Consider the following 16851-nt stretch of genomic DNA (forward strand, 5'->3'; position numbering starts at 1 on the left):
CAAATTAAGAAAGAACAATGTTCAAACCGGACATCTGTAAAAATCATGTAATATTGTGACGAGGGTCCACGGTCTTAGTCAAACAAAAATGTTTTCCTGTTCTGTTCTGGTCACTACAAGCTAGGACTGGGACGAGTCCAAATTTACTACCCTGGTATCCACCCTCCTATTACCCGACCCTACCCGGGTACCTGCTGTAGGTCTCAATAGATAAGTACAACATGTCCGTTGGGAATAGTTTGACCGTAGTCCTGGACAAAATGTATTTAGATACACGTATAAAACCATCTGGTCATGCATACACTGAAGTTGACAGAAGATTTATCTTTATTGAAATATATCATATAAGAGTCAGAAGGAATGGATGCATCGTCATAAAAAAATGTGAACATTAGTGACTTGTATTGTGACCATATAGTTGTTGATCATTTTTGGTCATTTTTGTCATTAAACAATATATTACATATCTAACCATGGTCCAAGTAGGGTTGTTGGTACTCGGGTCCTTCTCAATACCCGCCCGACCCGAGTACCCAGATTACCCGTCCCAGCCCTAGTATAACCACACACGGGGGCACGGGTGGCCCAGTCGTCTAAGGCGCCGCGATTCGCTGTGCAGAGTTGCGTCCATTGGGCACGCCAGAAACCTTTGATTGTGGGTCCGAATCCCGGTTCGCCCCAATTATGTTTCTAGGTATGTCAGCACCATACCCGTGCTCGTGGGTTTCACCAAAGTGGTAAACGTCTAAGACCTGCATCACTTGGGGCTTTCCTCCCACATTAAGCTGACACGCCGTGATATAACTGGAATACTGTTAAAAGCGGCGTTAAACCCAACTCACTCACTATAAGCACACGCGCGTGCGACGTTAATCCCTATTACTCACGTTATGTGTGAGTGTACGGGCATAGCCAATTCTTTTAGGCACACAAATGCCTTAGAGTTGCGCACCTTAGTTATGACAGGATCCACATGTTGTGGGTTCAAATTCCACATTCCTCACACGCCACTCGTTAAAGTTTGCTTTTGGTCACCTCGGCAACTTTGGTGGGAGTATCGGTAGCCAAGTTCTCTCAAGAGAGACACGACTCCCCTCAGTTAGTTGTACCAGGATCTGCTGGTGGTACGTATGACTCCCCGATTCTCCCTGATTATGATCCTTGGCATGTGAGAACTACCCGTGTCCGTCAGCTTCACCGCTGTGGTGAACGACCTGTTGAACAAGTTTCTTCAACCGAACAAACCCAACACAAAGGGACGTAACTCTCCATATCGTTATTTATCTCCCTTGATTATTGTCCCGCATCAGTTCACACTTCTGAACAACATGGCAATAGATAGTGTTAAGGCCACAAAGAAGAAAAACAATACGAGTGACATATTTATTAAGAAAAAATAGGTATGAAAATGCAAATAAATACGGGCTACATGGTTTGATTGGAGACAAAACTTAGCATCATTTATTTTAAAAATCTAATGTTGTTTCTCCACTAATAAGACTATAAGTGATTGTCGCTTGCATAGCTAGTTGCTACCATACACTACTCGAACTCTCCAAAGATGAAGACCCACAGTCAGGCACTGGATGCACTGCACTCTATCGCACGATCAATGTACATACATGAGTTGTTTTTGTACTTGTTGTTTACGATTTCCGAAATCAACAACAATATACGATACAATTTCCTGTTATATTAGTAGCAAAAACAAATATTCAAAGGTCAATATGGAAGCGAAGAAAGAACTGTTGAATATATTACTTTAGTTTTAACCAAAACTGAATTCTTTTAAAAGAACTCTTTTTTTAAAAAACAACAACAGAGTTTTAGTTTGTATTATAAATTAGAATTTTAACTCAAAGGTATCCCCACACTGGATAAGCATATTTGATATGAAATCGGAAAACAGAAATTTAAAAACGTGCAACAATAGTGTGAAAGCATAATATGCTAGTACTTGTATTGGTGTTGATTTCGGCACCTACATTTGAATAATTAAACTACGGTTATAACGAACTCAAAGGGACCACTAATTTTAGTTCGTTATTACCATAGTTCGTTATATGCATATATACAGCAAATGTCCGGGCCCAAAAATTAAGTTCGTTATATCTGTCAGTTCGTTATAAATGTGTTGGTAATAAACGTAGTTTACTGTATTACAGATTTACAGACTTAGATAATTAGATACCCATGATCAGTCTAATGTCTCTCACCCTCTCCGGGAGTACCGTATTTTGGCGAGCTGTTGAGGGTATCGGGAACATGTTCCGCTTGTTCTTGCTCTGTCGCGAGACAAAAACGTAACAATGGCGAGCTTTGCTATTGGTGCTTACTGTGTGTCATAACTTTCATGCTGAAAGATGATTACACAAATCATGTCAAAATACAAGAAATATGATTCCAATGGCAGCTACAATGTGGCTCTCGTTAAAATTAGGTTCACTATCGAGGGTTTTCTTGCAAGAAGCGAATTTTCCGAATCTGTCAGTCAGGAAGGAAGTGAAATCGAATCATTTTAGAAAGCTGACATCTGACTGGCTCAAGAACCCATACATCATCATTTAGATTTGGAGGTCAAAGTTCGATGAGGGCTCACCTGACGCGACCTTCTACGAGGAGGTCCTCATGTCTTCATCCAGAGAGCTATATGTCCAGTAAAATATCTGATTTGAACGAGATTATGCTATAGATATAACGCATCCCTAAATGTTGTTCTCATTGTTTTAGTGCGTAGGGCTGATGCATGAGGAAAACGTAATCTGGGACAATGATCCGTCGCAAGGCCGCCATTTTTTTCTTCTTTACAAGTCGTCATGCTGTGGAAATGAACATGTTCGCGAACGAAGTACGGCCAATCTTGCATGCCATGACATGTTCATCACGTGATAATCCTACACCATGTGATAGGTGTACATCACGTGATAACCCCACACCACGTGACAGGTGAATATCACGTGATGGGTTATAGCTAAAACGGCACCTCAGCAAAACGTCACCGGGCGAATACGGCACCGATTGGCGAAAACGACATCTCGCCTCAAGCGAAAACAGCTACTATTGCCTGGCAAAAACTGCACCTTATTTTGTTCCAATTGTCACTGAAATACATGAAATTAAACTTACATGGTAACTTGCAAAAACAAGAAATTAGCCCCTCTTTCAATTTATCATCCAAAACCACTTTGTGAAGACAAATAGTAATTTTATAGATATTTCATATGTATCCTTCTTTTCTGCCGGCAGCGGACATTACAATAACGTTTCTGCGGATAACAGACCGTGTTCCCGTCCAAGAAAAACATATAAATCAGTGACGTTTTGCTGAGGTGCCTTTTTAGCCTGCACCCAACCTGATAACCCTACACCATGTGATAGGTGTACATCACGTGATACTCCTATACCACGTGACAGGTTACATCACGTGATAACCCCTACAGCCTCACTCCGAAGATGGCGACTACCACTAGCACTGCGACACTGGTGATGCTGACATGGCTTCCGTTGCTCGAGTTGAGCAAGCTGCTCCAGAACCGGCACTGCTCAGACCTGTGACCTCCGTCGTGGTTCTTCTCTCGCAGAACTAGTTCCAGGAACTCTCTCTTGCTGGACGTATACTTTGGCCAGGGTCTGTTACCCTGACCGTTTGGGTTTCTGGAACGACACAGGTCACGAAGAATATTATAGATTACAGTTCTGACAATCCGATCACTGATAAACCTAACCCGAACGATGACGCCCCTATCCCTAACACCGACGTACCTACCCTGAACATTGTTACACCTACCACGAATACCGAGATTACTATCCTGAATATTGTTATACCTACTATGAGCTATGATACACCTACCCCGAATACCAAGGTACCTACCCTGAATATTGTTATACCTACTGCGAACACTGATACACCTACACCGAATACCAAGGTACCTACCCTGAATATTGTTATACCTACTGCGGACACTGACACACCTATCCCGAATATTGTTATATCTAGCCTAAATATGTGTTATACCTACTGCAAATACTTGTATAACTACCCCTTTTTTCGATATACCTACCCCGGATTTTGTTATATCTACTGCAAATACTGGTATGCCAACCCCGATTATCGATATGCCTACCCTGAATATTGTAAAACCTACTGCAAATACCGGTATACCTACCCCGATTATTGATATACCTACCCTGAATATTGTTATAACCACTGCGAACACTGACACACCTACCCCGAATACTGATACACCTACCCTGCATATGTTCATACCTACCCTGAATATCGATAAACCTTCCCTGAACACTTATATTCCTACCCCAAAAACTGATATTCCTACATAAATTGAACTTTGAGATTCTACCTCGAACGCTGATATATCCTCCACAAACACTGATATACCTACAATGAACGCTGATATTCCTACATAAATTGAACTTTGAGATTCTACCCTGAACGGTGAAATACCTACCCTGACTTGGCAAAGTTGGTCCAGTAGGACATAATTCTCTGGGAGAATCTCATCTCCTCAGCTGTGTATCCCAGGGTGTTGTTCAACGGCATTCCGAACACAAACTGTCGGAAACAGAAAAACTCCAAATACAGCCAACACAGTTATCGTACAGAGTTAACAAAATGAAACCAGCTGTATGAACAAGGATACCTCTGCGTAAGGGTTCCAGTATTTATTCCATTTCGCCATCGACCCAACTATCGCTTGTTCTTTACTGACCAAACAATGTTAAACATCGATTTTCATACGTATCCTCTTTGAGTCCAAAAGGCTTGCCTTTGCATCATAGCATATACTTTGTGGAGACGATTTTCCGATACTAAATACCGAAATAACACAACATAAAAATGAATAATGCTTCTGACTGTTCAGATAAAGAAAATATAAACTCCAAAATACATCGTTTCAAGGTTTTCAAGAAATATATTTAGCCTTTTGGTTTCACCTGGAAAAAATATATCTGATTTTGGAGATGCAGCTGAATGAATGTTTAGTCTTAATTCAAAATGGCAGCTGTCTATTGTTAATTCCGGAATCAACATGTGACTCTTGATTTCTCCATTACAGAATAAACAATATGTATTTAGCTCGTCAATGCACTCTAAATACAATGTCTGTTCCTTATACAGGATATTTACCATTCCAAAAACACACGCGTTAGAATTTCTTATCTCCACTGTAGCTTCCAAACGTCAAAGGCATATCAGATATTCGGGTGTGGGGGTTATAAAAAAAGAAGTTTTTCAACGAAAATGCTTGACAAACATAAGTATGCTTCAGGCTGTTGGGGGGAAATGAAATTGACTGCTGTCCCACGAATATCAAAAGGTCGGTCCCTGACATTCGTATATTCGGGGGTAGGGGTTATGGAGAAAAATAGATTGTTCCCGAAAATGCTTCCCCAAAATAATTATGCTTCAGACTGTTCTGGGGAAAAAGAAATTGACCTGCTTACCTGTATCTCAGCAGCATGCATCACTCCCATCCAGGCAGGCCATACTTCGTTAGATGCACGGTGGTTGTAGTAGTAGTAGAAGGTCTCGCCACCAACAGCGACGTTGCTTTCCGCCACGTTTACAGACGGGCATGTAAAGTAGCGATCACCCATCAGGGCATCGATGGCGTTACGGTTGCCGACGAGGTCGTATTCGTCGATGTTGTCTGTGTAGTAGCTGAAGACACGCTCACATTGAGCCTCGTCCAAATCAGGATTGAAAAGCCTTATGGCTTCTTTAATGTTCTGTTGTGTTTGTCCGCTAACAGGATCATTAATGGATACAGATTTCAGACGGTAAATCATGAAATAGGTCGCTTCGTTTTTGTTTGTGCCCATCAAGACAGCCTTCTTTTTGAAGCCTCGTTTTCGAAGAAGAACTTCCGGTAGTTGTGGCATGAAGGGTGATATTGTGGGTTTATGAGGGCAAATACCACCTGGCATCCATTGCTCTCTTACGAAAGTGTCAAAGCGTTCTTTTCGCAGACATTCTAATATTTCAGCATTGTCTTTGCATTTTAATCTATCGAAAAATGTAACCGCACCGCCTCGAGCCAGTTCTCGATCATTGAATACAAGAGCGTCACCAGCGTGGCTCTGTATAATGGCCCGCTGGAACAGTCCACTACTCAGGGGTGACAGGAGATGGTAGGTGACACTGACCGCACCAGCACTCTCTCCAACTAGGGTCACCTGGTTTGGGTCGCCCCCGAATGTCTTGATGTTGTTTTTGATCCATTTCAGAACAAGCACCTGATCCATCAGACCGAAATTACCTTGAATAATGAAAGAGGTTTAAGAATGTTATAAGGGTAACGCTATTTTTCAGGAGATTATCATTTGCAGAAGGCCGAGGTCTTCCATTAACTGCCCGACGGCTTCTGCAAATGACAATGCCCTGAAAAATATCGTTACCGTTATTATAGCTAAAATGGACAGAATTTGTTATCAAATAAAAATATACAATATCGGTTTTTGAAACATTTAGTGCAATCAACACGAATTTCACTGACCCACTTTAACAAACATGGAAACATCATAGAACAAACCAGATGACGTCAATAGTGAACGTGACGTCATCTTTCCCTACCCCTATGACGTCACCTAATAAAGGGCATAATAATATCCCGTCGTCAAAAAATATGAGGGCATTATCAAGTTACAGTGGCCCGCTCATAGCTGATAATATGTGGGTGGTTTAATGATAATTCTATCCATTTTAGGTATAAACTTCCATAGTGTTCTGTTTGATTGTTTGTTTGTTTGTTTGTTTTCTTATGGAGGTATAAACGTAAAACCTGGTGTGAATACAGTGTCGGGTGCATATGCCTTCATTTACGCATAACAATATATGTTTATTATAGTCAACAATGATAACTTCACAGAATGCTTTTCTTAAGTATTAACAAAAAAAACGAACTTGCAGTTTATTTATTTTGCATTAACATATTAAGGAGTGTGCGATGATGTTATGTCTTGAATTTACTTCAATATTGTTTGCTTATTGTTATATGACAGTGTATTTTATTGTTTAACAATGATTGAAGCCGTGTTACATAATTTTCCTGTTGTGATTCGGTAGACGCTGTTTGCATTGTGCTTGGACAATTGAAAGTAAGCAGTCGTCAGGAAGTTACTATATTAAGATGCTAGTGTTATGTGTGAACTTCCGGTCCGGTATACCGCGGATGGTGATAGTATGTTATGGAAACGCCTGTAATGTTCTGGTACCGCTGGTGAGAGCACTGAGTGGAACTTTCCAGTGGCTAGTTGGGTTGTATATAAGGAGACGGGAGCTTGTTTACGTATCTCTCATTTTTATCACATCGGAACCAGCTTTCATGTGAGGATCGCTCATGATCCCCGATTCCCTGCCCAGCCCGTCTCGGAAGCTTGACCACTGTCGCTGCTGGGTGAATATATATACGAGTAATTATCACTGACTTCAGCCAACACCACTGTATTTGTGTACCTGATACTGACCACTGCCATCATATTATTATAATGTCATATGATATTGCACTACCACTCTATTGTGTACTGCCATTGTCATTGCTGTGCAGTGATTTTTTTGTAATACATTTTTTTATTGTATACAACTTGTTGGTTGTTTGCTGGTTTCTCACTAAGTTGGTTTATGTACAGATTTCTGTGTTAAGATATTGTTGCAATCTGGGAATCGACACGTAACTTTATGGAGGTATAAACGTTAAAACTGGCGTGCACACTGTGTAAATCCGCGTAGGGATATGTTCTGTACATAACCATGCAAACTTGGAGCAACAAAGAGTAAAGCTAGTTCTTATCTGATCATGTCCGATACGTTTCATGACAATAAATAAACCGTTAAAATGTTTAAATTTGCAAATTCAAATAAACCCCAAAGGCAAATTAGTTTTATCCTTTCAGCAAATAAATGAAAGAAATACGAAATCCCGCAAAGAGCGTTGGTAGCTGGTTAATTCGTACCTGGGATTCGGTCATCACCCGAACTCAGGAAGCCCAGCGCCCCCAAGCGGTAGTTGAAGGACACTACGATGACGTCATTGGAGGCTGCCATTGTCTTGCCGTTGTAGAGCCATAAACTGGCGGTGCCGCTGAAGAAGCCGCCGCCGTAGATCCACACCTGGGGGAAAAGGGGAACATTGCTTGATTCAGGACAGTTACATAGAACAGTGAGTGAGTGAGTTTTGTTTAAATCCGCTTTGCATGGAGTGTCAATTTACTGTGCATGAGAGAATAGTCATAAGTGACGCCTCGATATGAATTGCATAGTGGGTGTCCAGTCGTTGTGCAGTGTTGCGTCCCTTGGGCACGCCAGAAACCTATGATCGTGGGTTCGAATCCGCCCCGATTACGTTTATAGGTTTGTCAGCACCATACCCGTGCTCGTGGGTTTCACCAAAGTGGTAAACGTCTAAAGATTTTTTCCTCCTGTTTATAGTTTAATGCGGCGTTAATCCCAACTCACTCACTCACTCACTCACTCGCTATATAAGGCCAAAACATAATCAGAACAAGTCTTGGATGTGAACCAACGATCAGCGGATCCTGACAAAACTTCAACCATATGCTGCAAAGTGTGGAGCCTCGGTCGAATTGGCCACCATGCCCTTTCATGAATTGAGGGCCTCAGTTTATTAATAATAAGGGAGTTTTTCTGGCACTGCTTCAAACCATGCCAGTTTTTTTTCTCTCTAAAGAGAGGGCCGAACGCTTTCTTTTCGAAGTACCTTCAGTTCATCTGGTCCAACGAACGTGAGTTCGAAAAGGTACTTCCCTCGCCCAAATTATCATCATCAAATTGTTATCTCTAAGGAGTGCCGCTCTGTACAGTTCTGAAGTCCGCTCCACAAAGCGATTGTGGCGCCAGGGTTACTGTTACACCTGTGCTATAGCATAGACTTACGACTGTCGTAACGCTACGATCGCTCTGTGGAACCGAACCCAGGAACCATACACTACTGGGCCACCTGTGCTTGTAAGAGGCGACTACATGGGTCATGCTTGATGTCATGTCATGTCGTCGTATCCCATCTCGTGGACAGATCCTCATGACGTCAACCAATGGATTGTCCGGTCCGGACTCGAATATTTAAGACCGCCGTTTGGATGCAGGACTCACCATGACGGTCTTGCTCTGGCCCGAGTTCTGCTGTGGCACCCACACATTGAGATAGAGGCAGTCCTCGCTCATCACCCCACCCGGGGGGTTCCACATCGTCGCACCCGTGAAGTTGCCGAACACTGTGTCGATCACTTGAGGGCAGGCCGCCCCGTACGTCTTGGCGTGGTACACCTCCTCTGTAGGCAGAATTACAGAGGTCATCAAGTTATGTCAAAACAGCCCACTGTTAACTTAAGCTTCAAGTGTATCGATGATCTGACATCTTTCAATAATGATCAGAAAGACAATTCCCTTCCACTGATTTATCCAACTAAACTGGAAATACAAGAGTCCAGTGAGACCGCCTCGTCGGTTTCGTAGATTAGACTTATGCATAAAGATTCGGAGTGACGAGACACTCTCCACAAGACAAGAGGGATGATTTCAGCTTTCCAATGGTCAACATTCCCTTCATGTCGAGGAGGATTCCAGCAGCTCCAGCACTGGGTGTCTACAGGTCACAACTTTTGAGATATCACTGGATTGTCTGGTCCAGACTCGATTATTTACAGACCGTCGTCATATAGCTGGAATACTGGAGTGCGGCGTTAAACAACGAACCAACCAACCAACTACAAAGCATGGAGCATACAACCTGAATATCTTTGGGGGAATATACCTGATACAAGTAAGAAAACGTACAACTTTATAGATGACAACTTCTGGTTTGTTGCATATAGCGACGTTTCCATGTAGATTCTTACAACGTTACTAAGCTGGAGTCGGTGTAATGGTGTAAGAATCTATATCGAAACGTCGCTATATACAATAAACCAGAAGTTGTTATCCATAAAGTTGTACTTTTTCTTACTTACTCACAGACTTCTAGAAAGCCAATCAAACAGCTATACATAATACAGTTTCGTAAAGCACAAATTCAGATGCAGATTCATTTAAACCAGCAAAAACAAAAAGAATATGTTACCAGAAAAACTAACGGTGGCAGAGACCGTTACAAAATTTAAGAACTTGCTACATGGAAGGGGCGATAATTGGATACACGGGGATTTAAATATTGAACAAGGTTATGTCAAATTATTCACTATCACCTCAGGCTTGTCTGCAGCGATTCAGTTATATCAGTGTTGTCAGCTTTGAACAGTATTTCTGTTATAACACATGTTCCTGAGGCAAGGGAGTTAACCGACTATTAAAGTCCAGTTTCCTCCCTTGCCGAACTAGGCTGGAATTTTGGAGTTATATGATGGATGGACTAACGAGTCTTTGCATATATATAGTACAATCAAAATCGCGTAACGAAATTTACACCCGGTTCATAAACAACATGGCGACTGCCGTGTAGAGTTCGGTCGATTGTAGGATTTGCAGAGCACGTGTACCGTCAACAGGAAGTCGACAGATATTTTCCTAATCTTTTCATTCTTTTAATCAAGGTGCTCAATTGAATTGATGCACTTCACAAGATAATATCCTTGATTATCGGTCAGATCGTCTTAACGGTGATACGAGAGGTGGAATCTGATTGGTCAAAAGGAGGGTCATCACTCGTAATGGCCTCTGGTGGCGCTACGGTCGAGCCTAGAAATTCCAGCCTGGTTCGGCAAGGGTGGAAAAAAGACTTTTACAGTCAGTTAACTCCCTTGCCTCGGGAAGACGGTTATATCCGGGAGTGTCAGCTTTGAACAAATTATTTTATAGTTATATCACGGCGTGTCAGCTTTGAACAGTATTTTAGTTACATCAGGGCATGTCAGCTTTGAACAGTATTTCAGTTATATCAGGGCTTGTCAGCTTTGAACGGTATTTTAGTTATATCAGGGCGTGTGAGCTAAATGACTTCGTTAGAGTCATAATCGTGGCGATTCTGGGATTCGAACCAAAGATCGCCGAATCATGACACGCTATAGGGACCCAACTCTACAAAGCGAATTAAGGCCATTTGGCCAACCGTGTCTCCCTGTCACATTAGGAACATCAAACAAGCGTTCGCATCCGGAACTATGCCAACTGATCACAATAACGTATTGTACCCAGCATGACTATTGGAAAGGTCAAAACAATCCAAGGTCGGACCGGAAATAAACCTTTCACGCCAACCCCACGCTGATCCCAGTGACGAACCTAACTAGTTGTGAGTCACGTGACATACAGAGTTACCTGCAATATAACTCACAAGCCACAAAGCTTTTACAGCTCAGATCTTCCTCAAGTCTTGGCAGGTGTACCACAGGGCTAGGTCTTGGGACCATTATTGTTTAATATTTATATCAATAATATCGTTGAAGAAAGATCAGTAATATTAGACTTTTGGTTGATGACACATCTATGTATTGGATCATGCAGATACAGCTGCTGGCAATCTCAAAATGACTTGGACAGAATTTTAGAATGGGCTGCAAGACGGCGTTAGCAAGTTAGTGAATATAGGCAGGGTCATAGACTAACATCTGGTCTCTGAAATGAACATATTTTACGAAAACAGTTGTTAAATTATAGTTATAAGCCCATAGACTTTCTTCATTTTCATATACTGCAGTAATCTAGACTTGCCAAACATTATAGACTTGCATTGGCTGTATTGGATATATTTGTTTCAAGGTATGTAAGACAGACTGGCAGTAGCATGACTTACCTGGGTGTGGAGTGCACTACTATGTAGTGAGCGCCAGAACGTCCCCTGGCCTTGTGTATGGTATATAACTCACCTGGGTGTGGAGTGAGGGGTTGGGGGTTGGCCAGTCGCAGGACTCCGGTCGGTGGTTTGGCGTAGGGGATTCCCAGGTATTCGGCCACGTACTCGCCTTTCGTCGACGTCACATAGTTGCCCCGGTACTTGCCTTGCTTCAATCCGACCAAGGGGCCATCTTCAGATCCTTGAAAGAAATAATAATAATGACACTACTACTACTACTACTACTGCTGCTGCTGCTGCTACGTAAGGATTAGAATTTATGGATGAACAACTTCTTTATTACAATTAAGAGCGACGTTTCGGTGTAGGTTCTAACATCGTTATCACACCAGTGAATATCCGGGTTGGAATAGGTCTTCAGTGAATCAAGCTTGCCGTGAAGGCGAATATGCTTAATTTATTTACAGACCTCCGGCACATAGCTGGAATATTGGTGAGTGCGACGTTAAACAATAAACAAACAAAGAAACTACTACTACTTCCAATACTTATGATGATAACTATGTTACTTACAACAACGACACTGCTACTACCACTACTATTACTTCTTCTAATACTACTACTAATACTAATACTAATAATAATAATGCATTTTATAAATGTATATATGCGCCAATAGATGTCCTAGAGTATCCTCAATTTAGAATTGTTTGTTTGCTTGTTGTTTAAAGCATATTCCGGTGATATGGCGGCAACCTGTAAATAATCGAGTAAATAATCAGACAATCCAGTGATTGATATTATGAGCAACGATCAACACCGTCGGAGTGATACGCTATCAACCAAGACACCGAGCCTGACCCCCCGATTCATTTGGTCGACCAACAGGGGTTGCTGGGGACCAATTCTAACCCGGTATGTCCCCGTTATTTTTCGGAAGAACAATTATCTTGCCATTGCATGTGTTTGTGACCGGTGCCACCGGAGGATAAGCTCACACCTGGTATCATCACTATTTGATAGTGATTCATAAACACATCCTCATGATATAGTCGGGCTTTTACAATAGACTCTGATTTCAGCAAAGATTTCACATAATTGTGGAGAGGTTTTCGTTTCAAATCGTAGCTTGCTACTTACCGTGTACGGCAGAAATGACGCCGACGCTGAGCCATGCGACGATGACGACGGTGACCTGCAAAGCCAAGAGACATATAGAACATGTCGGGACCCACCTGTTGGGTTTCACGGTCCTTGTATTTCCCTTTCCTCAACCCTTGCTGTACTGCTGTAGCCTCAAATTAAGCAAGTCTAGATTTTCCACAACTTCAGGTTCTCAGTCTACAATTACACTACGGCTCCTTTTCAATTTAAATGGAATTGTTTGTTTCTGTCAACAGAGACTAAGCGTTAGTCGCACACAACTGACCCAGTGTACGCAATTCCTATAAAAATCCCCGAAAATCTGGTTATCTAACACACCCTGCCTCAGCTCTGGCGACTGTCACAGTCCATCAGACCGTAGGTCCATTTTGACCAGATTATAGATTTTTTTCATGGGAATACAATTATATTTTTCTGATGCAAACGTGTGTTCCTCTTATACTGGCTCATTTTCCCCAGGCAAGGGAGTTAACTGACTGTCCAGTTTTCTCCCTTGCCGAACTAGGCTGGAATTTCAGGGCTCGATCGTAGCGCATCCAGTGGCTATTACGAGTTAGGTCCCTTCTATGTCCCTCTTATTGACCAATCAGATTCCACCTGTCATATCACTCGCATTTCCTTACAAAAATGGTGGCGCCCAGTGAAGAGGTTCTCATCGATAATCAAGATCTATATTGTATTAAAACGGGTCTTAATAAAACTTTGCCAAGTGCATGAAATCACGTGAGAACCTTGATTAAAAACATGAAAGATTTGGAAAATTTCAGTTGACGGCATGTTTATGCTACACATGTTTTACAAATCCTCCAATCGACCAAAATCTGCACGGCAGTTGACGAACCGGGTGTTGATTCCGTTACGCGATTTTGATTGGACTATGCATAGATTCGTTAGTCCAGTTAAAAGATAACTTCATAATTCCAGCCTAGCTCGGCACGGGTGGAAACTGGACCTTTATAGTCAGTTAAATCCCTTGCCCCAGAAAGATGAAATTTGTTTGTTTAGAGATATATAATACTGCCTTGTGTATTTAAAGAGCACATTTCTTTTACAACAAAATTGACATGCACTACATAAAGTCTCTAACAGAGGTTATGGGTGTCCAAACAGTCCAGTGCACGACAATTATATATGAGTTGTATCCCTTCAACGTGCCAGGATCCGATGGACTTCCATTCGAAGTACGCACCAATTATGAGAGCGGTTAACGACTTGCTTCCCGTTGGGATATCCCCCTACCACATTCAGTTGACACGGAAATTGGGCTTGACATATTGTATAGTAGTGAGGAATGGAACGTTGGTCTAATTTAACAAAAATATTTCTTATGGCTTATGCAGCTATTAGCAATATTTACTGTCCTGGCCACTTGGGTCGAGGTTAGACTAACATTTAAATTCTTAAGGACTTAATTAAGATCATGAGCTACCTAAACTTAAACAAAGAATTATGTCACTAAGAAGCTATGTGAATATGGCTGAAAGTAATTACCTAAATGTTAAAAAATTAAGTTGGTTGTTTGGGAAACTGAGATTTCTTTGTGGATTTAAGAAGCTTTGTGAATACCACCACGGGATGACATATATAGCCATTTCTTCCCATGTTACGATTTACGGTTTATTCCACAGCTCTGAGGCGGGAGGAATTTTATCTAACTTTTTTTTCACCAAAATAGCTGTGGACGGATGTGATTGGCACAAAACACCGTAACTGTTTGGTAGAACCCATGCTTTTATAGATTGTATATGTACGAACATGCAGACCCCGAACAATAATAACAACAACATGTTTGGTTCACGTCAGCTGGACAAGAGAGACATAAACTGGTGTAATTTGTTCAAAAGACACCTAATAGGTGTTCAACATGACTTAAACGTAGATAGTTCTATCATTCATGCTTGCACACTTGTGTGCGGCGGTGTCTACGTGTTGTACTCACGTGGGGTAGAATGGCCATCCCTCTCCACTTCGCGAGGCTGTTCTCTGGTGGAGTGCACTTTGACATCTTCCTCGATTCCCAGTTCCATCAAGTAGGTCAAAGGTCAGGACTGGATAGTTCACCATAATGTCATGCCAAATGCAGGCTGCCGAGATGAACATTCAGAACTGATCGGTTGATCCCGTAGTATTGTAACGACGCCGACGTGCCGGAAAATGCCGATGTTTTCCAACTGTCAAATATGCAAACTATCTGTATTATGGTGTGCGAGTTGTCGACGAGAACATCCGGCGGGACTGCCGTGCAGACTGTAAGTGTGTCATCCAATGCATAATGCGTTCTCCTTTCTCTAAACGTGTGTTAAGTATTTTACAGGCCTGGTGAGTCTTCCAACAGTGCATCGTATACATTCCTGTGTGCCGCGATCTACCTGCAGGCCGTTCATGGGGACAGTTGGATAAAAGGACGACTGACAAACTTTTGGTTTACGCCACAATAAGCAGGCAGTATATCCCAGCTGTGCCATGGCGGCCTGTAAATAATCGGATTTGGACCATAAAAACCACGCTACGCAATGGACAAAATATAAGGGACAATACCCTTTTCATAAAAATAAGAAATCTCTGCTAAATTGTACGATTACGTCTATATCATTAGCGTCTGTTTGTGAAACACTATCAAAGAGTGATGATACCAGCTGTTCGTGAAAAGGTGAGCATATCCTGCCCCACCAGTAGCACTCGTCAACAACACATGCAAAGGCAAATCAATTATTAACCTACAAAACACTCAAAATGGGGAATTGCTTCGGCCATCAATTTTGACACTGATGCGTCATGTTTGGAAATGTCCTCCAAATATCTACCATAAAACGGGGCACGGGTGGCCCAGTCGTCTAAGGCGCCGCGATTCGCTGTGCAGAGTTGCGTCCCTTGGGCGCGCAAGAAACCCATGATTGAGGGTTCGAATACTATTAAACCCAACTCACTCACTACCATAAAACGTTTTGTTTACCAGTACAGTATGTACGGGTTGTTTAGTCGCATAAATGCAATGTTTGTGTGTCAGGTGATTAAAGCTTTCAGCTTATACAATCTCAAAATTATAAACAGTTCAGCAAGATCCGGGTCCTGGGTACGCTACTTCCGGTCGCCAATATAATACTCCGCAATGGTGATTGCACCCAGCCCGCCATCACCGGTCGAGTTGTGACAATGCAACGAGTGTGACATTTATCCTAATGTGTTGATAGTATTTAATATTGTCTCATCTGTCATTGTGGTCAAAGTGGGATGATGGTGAATAAATTACTCACCGGTGCTTGATGACAGAGAGCTCGCCACGGGAGGCGACTAAATCTGCCCTGGCAGGAGAAGCAATAATACGGAAAGTAATTGGGGCCATTAAATTGTCTGTCTGTGAAGTCAATTTATATAAAGTCAAATTTGCAAATTGCTTGATTCACCCAGCCACTTTACAAATTTAAATTGACTGATAATTTCATACATAGATTGGTAATGTTGACTGATCGATTCTGCTAGTAAGTGAATAAGTATTTATCTGTTTTAACTTTAAAAAACAAATATTCATGGTAAATAATGTGACATAAGTAAAATATCAAGGTAAAAGGGTAACACAGGACTCCAAAAATCAGTAAATGCGCTACCGTGTCACTGGAGCTTGTGGTCGATCACTTGATTGTCTGGTTTGTTTACAGGCTGACGTCGCATGGTGGGTGTACTGCTGCGAGGCGTCAGGCAACAAACAAACACTTACTTTTTTATGGAAAGTGGGTGGGTGGCAGTGTTTCCGGTAGGGCACACGTGCCTACCCTTGTCGTGAACACCTGGTGTCATCACTGGTTCCGGGGCGATCGGGTAGCCTAGTGGTTAAAGCGTTCGCTCGTCACGCCGAAGACGCGGGTTCGATTCCCGACATGGGTGCAAAGTGTGAAGCCCATTTCTTGTGTCCCCCTCCGTGATATTG

General features: G+C 42.1%; 1 protein-coding gene across 1 annotated transcript; it reads right to left on the reverse strand.

Annotated features, from left to right (window-relative positions):
- Positions 1-1369: 1369 nt before the first annotated feature.
- On the reverse strand, positions 1370-14940 carry LOC139456167 (acetylcholinesterase-like). Its single transcript, XM_071237722.1, has 8 exons — positions 14866-14940; positions 12903-12957; positions 11836-12003; positions 9128-9306; positions 7972-8128; positions 5464-6278; positions 4467-4570; positions 1370-3654 (listed from the first exon to the last, which is right to left on the reverse strand). The coding sequence occupies exons 1-8, from the start codon at positions 14929-14931 to the stop codon at positions 3435-3437; spliced, it is 1764 nt and encodes a 587-aa protein (XP_071093823.1). The 5' UTR covers positions 14932-14940; the 3' UTR covers positions 1370-3434.
- Between the last annotated feature and the right edge of the window lie 1911 nt (positions 14941-16851).

This window comes from Haliotis cracherodii, unplaced genomic scaffold, assembly GCF_022045235.1.
Source record: "Haliotis cracherodii isolate W230 unplaced genomic scaffold, xgHalCrac1.p SCAF_11, whole genome shotgun sequence".
NCBI classification, from domain to species: Eukaryota; Metazoa; Mollusca; class Gastropoda; order Lepetellida; family Haliotidae; genus Haliotis; species Haliotis cracherodii.

Bases quoted from the DNA above. Each gene is read 5' to 3' on its own strand.
- LOC139456167 (XM_071237722.1), bottom strand. From the start codon at position 14,931: ATGTCAAAGTGCACTCCACCAGAGAACAGCCTCGCGAAGTGGAGAGGG. The intron at 12,958-14,865 runs GTGAGTACAACA...TTGGCTTTGCAG, and splicing joins GGATGGCCATTCTACCCCAC to GTCACCGTCGTCATCGTCGC. The intron at 12,004-12,902 runs GTAAGTAGCAAG...ATTTCTTTCAAG, and splicing joins CGTCATTTCTGCCGTACACG to GATCTGAAGATGGCCCCTTG.